The sequence below is a fragment of the Nomia melanderi genome, chromosome 8 (assembly GCF_051020985.1).
Source record: "Nomia melanderi isolate GNS246 chromosome 8, iyNomMela1, whole genome shotgun sequence".
Classification (NCBI taxonomy): domain Eukaryota; kingdom Metazoa; phylum Arthropoda; class Insecta; order Hymenoptera; family Halictidae; genus Nomia; species Nomia melanderi.
The window spans coordinates 14,626,873-14,635,644 of record NC_135006.1 but is presented as its reverse complement, the minus strand read 5'-3'; the positions used below and the strand labels follow the sequence as shown (position 1 = coordinate 14,635,644).

General features: G+C 40.7%; 1 protein-coding gene across 15 annotated transcripts in view; it reads right to left on the bottom strand.

Annotated features, from left to right (window-relative positions):
• Positions 1-2,391: 2,391 nt before the first annotated feature.
• The window catches only part of kcc (solute carrier family 12 member kcc), a 209,700-nt gene continuing 203,319 nt past the window's right edge, over positions 2,392-8,772 (bottom strand). For 13 of the 15 annotated variants that reach the window (XM_076370242.1, XM_031969516.2, XM_031969500.2 and 10 more), the window contains 5 exons: positions 7,682-7,789; positions 6,530-6,583; positions 4,758-5,077; positions 3,674-3,813; positions 2,392-3,296 (listed from right to left, as the gene is read on the bottom strand). In XM_076370242.1, the coding sequence (XP_076226357.1) occupies positions 3,205-3,296; positions 3,674-3,813; positions 4,758-5,077; positions 6,530-6,583; positions 7,682-7,789 (714 nt within the window). In that variant the 3' untranslated portion in view covers positions 2,392-3,204. The remainder of the gene's footprint in view (positions 3,297-3,673; positions 3,814-4,757; positions 5,078-6,529; positions 6,584-7,681; positions 7,790-8,772) is intronic. The other 2 variants (XM_031969492.2, XM_031969494.2) reach the window with 2 other exon arrangements.

The following is an 8,772-nucleotide window of genomic DNA, read 5'->3' as shown; positions in this document are numbered from 1 at the left end:
TGGAAATCACAGAACCGATCTTGCGTGTTTCCTTCGAATAGACTTCAGTGTGACGAACTAACGGTACTCGAGTTTAACGATCCTCCAACTTTGCGTCATTTATGTTTCCTTCATTGTGTATGGTCGAGAGTTTATAGTTGTTCAGTTTCCAAGATGCCCGCTCGCGCGACTAGCGAAAACGACCGGAAGCTCGACCGGCGAGGTGGGAAAGTGTTTCGAGCATCGTTCCAGGGTCGTCCTCGAGAATTACAAAGTCACGATCTTCGTTAAACTCGTTCAAACTACGGTTTAGTTTTCAATGTAACCCTAACATCAAGACTGTGGCAGTAATATACTTTTCTTAATACGCCGCCGGTGACCATTCGCGCGGCCGTCGTCCTGGCAACCCTCAGGATCTTCTGAACGAATGGGGGATCGTCACCGATCGTCGAATCGCGGATCTTTATGCGAAACGTGTACAAACGCTGCGGCTGAATGATAAACGTTCCTCTTTAATGTATATATTCGTCGTTACTTTCTCGTGATATTAACAATAATATATATTCGAATAATTCAAACATATATTATTACTCAGTTGAATAGAAATTCCACTTCTCTATATATATGTGTGTATATCATCTTGCCAAGATAATAACAATACCATATAAATAATTTAATCATATGTTATTACCAGGACTCGAATAAAAATTCCTCCTCATAGATATTCATCACTATCTTTCCAATAGAATATCAATAATGTATATTCAAATAGTTCAAACATATATTATTATCTGAATTTTAATAGAGCTGTCTTCCTTATCACCTCGTGCCAATAACGATATACGTTTAAATAATTCAAGCATGTATTATCCTTTGGATTTCAATAAAATTGTCTTCCTTATCATCTCGTGCCAATAACAATATACATTCAACTAATTTAAACATATATTATCCTTTGAATTTCAATAAAATTGTCTTCTTTATCATCTCGTGCCAATAACAATATACATTTAAATATTTGAAACATATATTATCGTTTGAATTTCAATAAAATTGTCTTCCTTATCACCTCGTGCCAATAACAATATACATTCAACTAATTCAAACATATATTACCCCTCGAATTTCAATAGAACTGTCCTTATCATCTTTCCGAAACAACAATATACATTCAAACAGTTCAAACATATATTATCCCTCGAATGTCAATAGAACTCTCCTCGCCTCGTGCCAATAACAATATACATTCAGCTAATTCAAACACATATTATCCCTCGAATTTCAATAGAGCCGTCTCATCATCCCTTCAAGCTAATAACAATATACATTCAAACAATTCAAACATATATTATCCCTCGAATCTCAATAGAACTCTCCTCGCCGCCTCGCGTCAATAACAATATATATCCAAACAATTCAAACATACATCCTCAAAGCGAGAACATCATCGAGTTGCACGTTCGTCCCCCTCGAGACGCAGGCGCATAAACATCCGCGTTCAGACCGAAGCGGCGGGATCTCCTTCCAGCCAGGAATCGCGGGAACCGGAAGTCGCGAGGAGCTTCCGTGTAATAAGTCCTTCGTCGTCCGCGCGAGCCAAGTCCGCGCGCGGCAGCGTTCACGGGCCGAACTTCCGGCACGCGTGCGCGTACGTCGGCATAGTTTGAGCGCTCTATCCTAGGCTACCCTAAGTTTTCACCTATAAGCGGCAGAATTATACGTATCTGACGTGCCTGTGTATATCTATATATATATGTATACGTATACACATATACATAGAATCCTCTCGTAACGCGACATTCCTATATTTATACACGTTATTTATACGTATATCTGTACATACACATATATATGTATATATGTGTATATACACACACACACACACGTGTATCATGTTCATATATATATACTCTCTATTTAACGACAATGCGTGTAGAAAAATGAGCCTCTCGCGTCTTTGGTTAAACGCGAAGCATTTAGAAAGTATTCTGGCAGTGGTTTTCGTAGATGCTTCGATCTTAGCCTCGGACCAAAAAATTTTGATTTCAGTTTCGAACGGGAGTAGCACGTTTGTTCAATTAGAATCGGAGCGTGAGTTTCATTTCATATAGATTACTCTCGGCGTACTTTCGTTTATCTCGTCGACGCTTTTCATTCTTTTCTTCTTCTTCGTTGTCGAACACTCTCCTCGCACGACGAGCAAACGTGCTCCGAGTAATTCTCATGGTTCCTTTTTTTTTTAATCAATGAATGACGTCCTCGATTAACGATGTCCTGTTGTCCTCCTTTTCTCGTTTAACGCGCGGAGAGAAAGAGAGAAAGGGATAGAGTGTGTGTTGAGAGATAGGGAGATAGATAGATCAGAGAGAGGGAGAGTGAGAGAGGAAGAAAGATAGAGTGAGATGTTCTGGGTTCGTTCGTACATGTTTGGTTTCTGTTTATTTGTTTGTGTGTTTTTTTTGCTCCCTCTTTTCTCGATTTTTCTCGTTCGTTCGCGTGTGTTCTTTGTATACGGATTAAAACCACTTGTCTCCTTGCGTGTCTGGTTCTCCTCATCGAACGAAAGGGACGAGTTCGTAAATAAGGTTAAGATATCCTACGGTACAATCCTAGGGTTCGAACCGCGTGTGGTAAAATGTCCTTTCTCGTTTCTCTTTTCATCCTTTCCTGTCGCATCGCGTTTCCCTCGGGCTCCCGTTCCTCGTTCCCACCGGTTCTTTCTCATCCCTTTCCTCTGCGCGTCGATCCATCCTCCGTTCGCCGGTCGTTTCGCGAAGCATGGAGACACTTTGAATCCTTTGGCATCGTCACTTTTGGCGTTCAGCGACGCCAGCTCGATCCGAGCCGAACATCATCGAAACGCGCGTCGACTCCACGGTTTTCCTCTATTCTTTTTCCTGTTGTTTCATTTTCGGCCTCGTCTCTTTCAATTTCCCATTTTACCTGTTCCTTTCGTTCCCTTTCGATTTGTTACTGTGTTGTTCGTGTTGTTCAACGGTGATCAGCGTGTAGGCGTGTGTCTGTGTTTGTTTGTGTGGAAGTACGCGTGTATCAGTGTGTGTGTGTGTGTGTGTATGTGTGTGTTCACAACGCGAAACGCAAGTGACTGCTCAGACAATGGCACAAGAGCAACGTGTTCCTTAGGGTGAAGTCGTTTAGGTCTTTGAGAAGTAAACTAGATTTTTGCTTTCGCGAGGCGGTTACTTCGGTCCGTCCCGGTCTAGTTCACGAGTAGATCGTGATCACCTCCCGTCCGCCACCGCGCACCATCAGCACCCTCTCCAGACCCTCGGTGAGAACCTCCAGGAATTCCATGTCTGCGTTATGGCGGTCAAGGAAAATATTCAAAATCGATTAATTCCTTGTCCTACAACAACGAGCGAGACTGGTGAAGATTTTCATGATTCAATGAATTATACAGGGTGGAAATTATGAAGCGTTGCAGTCGACCTGTGTAGGTCAAGGGGTCAATAACGATTAATACGTGATCCATATAGAAATTGTAACAATAGATTATTTCCAGTTTCTCCAGATAATCATTGTAGTATTCAGAGGAAGCTATTCATTTTCAAAGTCATTTGAGATATTCGATGCTATTGAGATATCAATAATTGCGAAACAATCGCAACCAGTCGGTGTCCAAAGATAATGAGGAACAAATAACTTGGACCGAAGAAAGACAAAGAAAGGATACAGTTTGATTCACGCTCCATTTTGGTGTCCCGCGGCGGGCCAGGCAGGTTGAGGATGACTAACTGAGCGTCATGGCTCTTGTTCACGATCACTTCGTTCAGCTTCACGGATGTGTGCATACGTCTCACGTCGCCTTCGTCCCTGCAATTTTAAGATCACAACATTGTTAACTATTCTAGTCTCTAGAATCATTTAGCGTAGATTAAAGTATTGTAGGATGAATGGTTCGTTACGCGTGCGTAAGGGCGATCAGGTCGTATTGCGACGGACCGGCGCCGGGATGTTTGGAAAATAGCGGGACTGCGTTTAGAAAATCTCGAGTGGCCGAAAGAATACGAGGAAGAGCGTCTGCGTGAATTTTGACTATGGATGAAAGATGCGAGCGAGAAGGGTGCGAGGGTGAGAAAGACAGCGAATGGGGGTGTGTGTCAAAAGCAAGTGGGAATGCGTGCGAGAAGGACATTTTGGTGAGAGACAGCGGAGAAGAACATTTTTGTGCGTGATAGAGAGTCGTATGTTGGCCTTCGTGGTATTAAGTTGTATTTTTACGTGTTATCCATATTGTTTCCTAATTCTCTTTTTACTGAAGAACCACCTTTCCAATATCTATAATAATAGTATTAAAAGCGAGTGGGAATGGCCGGGTGATAGTGGAGAGAGACTTTTTGCGTGCAGCGGAGAAGCCGAGCAGTGACTTGGAATTTGGCGAGTTAGAGAATCCATGGTATAGAATAGTTTCAGTTTTAGCATTAATGAAGTACTTTACACGTAACCTTGTTCTTATAAACCCTCCAATCCCACATATGAAGCAGCTGTTCTAACCCTTCGCGGACGAACATTTCGGCGATAGGAAACGTTCACATTTGGAATACTAAGAGATTTCGCAGAATTGCGTTGACGACGATTGCAAGTTGCGACGGCACGAAGGCTCTCATTGTTAAAACTACCAAATGCACAGCTAACTCTTAGGAAAGATGAAAGGTGTTCAAAACTAAAACTACGGTAGTGGCCTTAACAGCAGTCATATTTTCCAAACGTTTCATCCCAACATGTTTCCAGTTGCATCGAGCGGTGGATAGACTCACGGTGTAATGGTGGGTTTCTTCGATTCGGGGCTATCCTTCTTCTCCTCGTTCTCCTTCGCCTCGTTCTCGGTGTTCTCCTTGTTGTCCTGCTTCGGCGAGCCGCCAATCAGCTTGGCCTGCTCCTCGTTGCCGTCCTTCGCGTCGCCCGCCGCTTGGTTGCTCTCGCCGGCTTCCGCTTCCTTCGCGGCCTCGCTCTCCTGCACGAGCTTCTCCAGCGCGTCGTCGGTCAGATTAGCGTTTTGGCTGCCCGGCTCCTGGAACCTGACCTTGGTCGCCACTTTCACGTCCACGTTGCGATGGTGGTCGACGATCGCCTGCACCTGCATCCACGAGAGAGACGATCGTCAGGGGGATATTGCTCGTCGCGGTGTGCCCCGAGCTGGGAGACTGGTCGAAATGATCGAGATCGAGGGTCGTCTAATTCTAGCGTCAAAGCACTCTATATGATGACTTGTCGAACGAAATGAAACCACTATGGTAAGCATTCATTTGGGGTGAACGTGCCAATCAAGCTGAAACTGGAGACTCGATCGGGGATGCTTCCCGCAGTGTCGGCGTTCAGGGTGTTCGAGGGCTTCTTCGAGGTAGATTCAATACTGAGGATAGATGTTTCAATAATATCGCGATGGTTAGTCAAGTGTTTGTAAGGGAAGGTAGTTGAATAATAATAAGTTGATATTTTGCTTCAGTGAGATTGCATATTTCAATAATGGCATCGCGATGTTTAGTGAAATTTTTATAAAGGAAGGCAGTAGTTAATAATTTGATATTTTGCTTCATTAAAATTGCATATTTCAATAATGGCATTGCGATGGTTAGTCAAGTGTTTGTAAGGGAAGATAGTTGAATAATAATAAGTTGATATTTTGCTTCAGTGAGATTGCATATTTCAATAATGGCATCGCGATGTTTAGTGAAATTTTTGTAAAGGAAGGCAGTAGTTGATAACTTGATATTTTACTTCATTAAAATTGCATATTTCTATAATGGCATTGCGATGGTTAGTCAAGTGTTTGTAAGGGAAGATAGTTGAATAATAATAAGTTGATATTTTGCTTCATTAAGACTGCATATTTCAACAATGGCATTGCGACGTTTATTGAAACCTTCGCAAGATCTATGTTAGCTTTACATGTAATAACAAGTTAATAACATTTTCCTCTGCAATATTCCACTAGCACGTAACCTTCTCAGGTCAGTCTATCCACCTGGAACACCCTGTACGTGTACGTGTCACGGTGAATCCGTCGATTCAGTAAAAATCAAGTAAACCACTAATCAATGTTACAAACATGAATCACAAACTTCCTCTAATTGACCAGAGGACTACACGAAACATAATCTCATTTCACTGAATTCCGTTTCCACGGTGACACGCGCACAACACACGTCCGTGTTACACGGAGAAAGTATAAACATGTGAATCATGAGAAAGCAAACTGGTGGAGGCTTCGATTAGGAAGAGTATATCTGATTCGATGCTGTGTCCATGAGGGTGTATTAATTGATCGAGCGAACAGACTCGGTTTCGCTGAATGAATTCGAGGGGTGAATGATTCCATATTCTTTTTCTTTTTCTTCTTTTTTTGGGGGTGAGTTTGTCAGAGAGAGAGATGGTCGACAAACGAGATGCGTTGTTATGAAGAGAGCAAACACATGGGGTGATGGATTGTTAGGGATTCGGGGGGACGATGGACGCGTGTCGGTGACACCAATGAGAGATTAGGAGTAGAAGAGAGACGGAGGAACTCCGGAGGAATTGTCTGACAAACCAGAGGTAAATTGTCTTCGGCGGGTACCTCGTTGAAGTCCACCAATGTCTGCACCTTATCCGTGACGAGCACGCAACAAAACAGACACATATCGATCAGTACCGACGTAACAGTGTTTCTTAGCTTACATATTACATCCGCGGCTTCCAACCTGGGAGCCGCGGCTCCCAGGGGAGGCGCGGACCATTGAAGGGGGGCGCCAATGTTTTTAACCCTTAACGGCCGAAAGGCTCCGCTATGGGGATGCAGCACTTAGTGTATCACAATCCTTTTTGTGCCATGCCCTATCTAAGTTTTTCTGAAATTCTTTATTTTGTAGTATGTGGATGTTTAGTATAATATTTTTATGATAGGTATTATAATAGGTATTATAATAGGTATTATAATATTTATTATAATATTCATTATAATAGGTACTATAATAGGTATTACAATATTTATTATAATATTTTTAGAATAGGTATTATAATATTTATTACAATACTTATTATAATAGTTTTAATACCTAGTTTTCTCTATCAAAATTTCTCTATCAAATATTGCAGCTTATTACATCATTGCTTTGTTGATTGCACTGACAATAAGATATTCAATACAACATTTTATGTACGAGTATCACAAAAATTTCTCAGCCGTTAAGGATTAAAGAATTGTTCATACCATAATATCTAATAATAACTAAACTCCATATCGTAACGTAACAGTAAAAATTCAGTGAAGTTCATTTTGTAATAGTTATTATTTCAAACGTGTCTATATTATATCCATTAACCCCTTGTCCTATTTATTTCTCAACTGTGATCAATGCAACTACTTCAGTAACTAATCCATTGAAAAAACAGAAAAATCCTAAGTATACTCCTAATCTACATTTGCTCTAATAATTGATAACAGAATATTCCATTTGAATCCGAAACAATAGAGTAACAATTACATCCGTTACATTCTATGAAAAATCTTCACCACGAATCTCACGTTATTGTGCCAAGGGGTTAAGTTATAATACTTGTTCGTGTATCGTAAGTCGAGCGCCATGTTCCAAAGAAAAAAAGATAGTATCGTTTGTATATAACACGTACAGATACGTGTGATCGTATTGTAATCGCATTGTCGTGTAAAGATTCGATCCCGTAACGTGTTCCCGTTACTTACCACGCCCTGCGACTCCTTTTTGTTCAATCGCAGGTCCCTCAGCATCTGATTCCTCTGTTCCATCATCAGGGTTCGCTCGTACGTGTACGCTGATATATCGGAGTCCATCTGAAAACACGGATTCGTATCGATTAATCTCTACATTCTCGTCGAACGTCGGCTTTCAAAAGCTGAAAGCAATCGGGAATGGCAGTGCAGGTATTGACAATTGGAGCAGCATAGTGGAAAATACAATGAACTGTAAGATCAAAGATAAAGTAGAATGGGACGAAAGAAAAATGGAATGGATGACAGTGTTAGAAGATACACATTTCTGGAGTGCGTGAGGTAACAGATACAGGGTATCTCAGGTGAAACGAGTAGTATAAGTTAATGATATAAGAGACTACAGATGAAACAGAGTCAAAGTCGGAGTAAGTAGAATAATCGCATTTTCTAGGTAGAGGATATAAGAGTCCATGGAATAAGTGGTGCGTGTGCATGATAAATCAGACGTAGCAGAGAGTGGTCTGAATATGTGATTAGTCAGGCAGAGCAGCGTGTAGACACTTGGTACACTGGATATAAGAGAAAGTGGTATAGGCAGATGATGGATCAGACAGAACGAAGTAGTATATACGAATTAGAAACAGCAAAGTAGTAGAGTATACAATAAATCAGACACCGAAGCACAGCTATTACACGTTCTTCAACTAACTGTCGTATTAAAGTAAATAAAATATGATAGTCTCGTATGAAAGTAGATAAAATATGATAGTTTCGTATTAAAGTAAATAAAATATGATAGACTTGTATTAAAGTAAATAAGATATGATAGTCTTATATTAAAGTACACAAAATATGATAGTCTCGTATTAAAGTAAATAAAATATGATAGTCTTGCATGAAAGTAAATAAAACATGATAGTCTTGCATTAAAGTAAATAAAATATGATAGTCTTGTGTTAAAGTAAATAAAACATGATAGTCTCGTATCAAAATAAATAAAATATGATAGTCTCGTACGAAAGTAAATAAAACATGATAGTCAAGTATCAAAGTAAACAAAACATAAGAAATTCCAAACAATGACCAACGGACCACAAAAATCC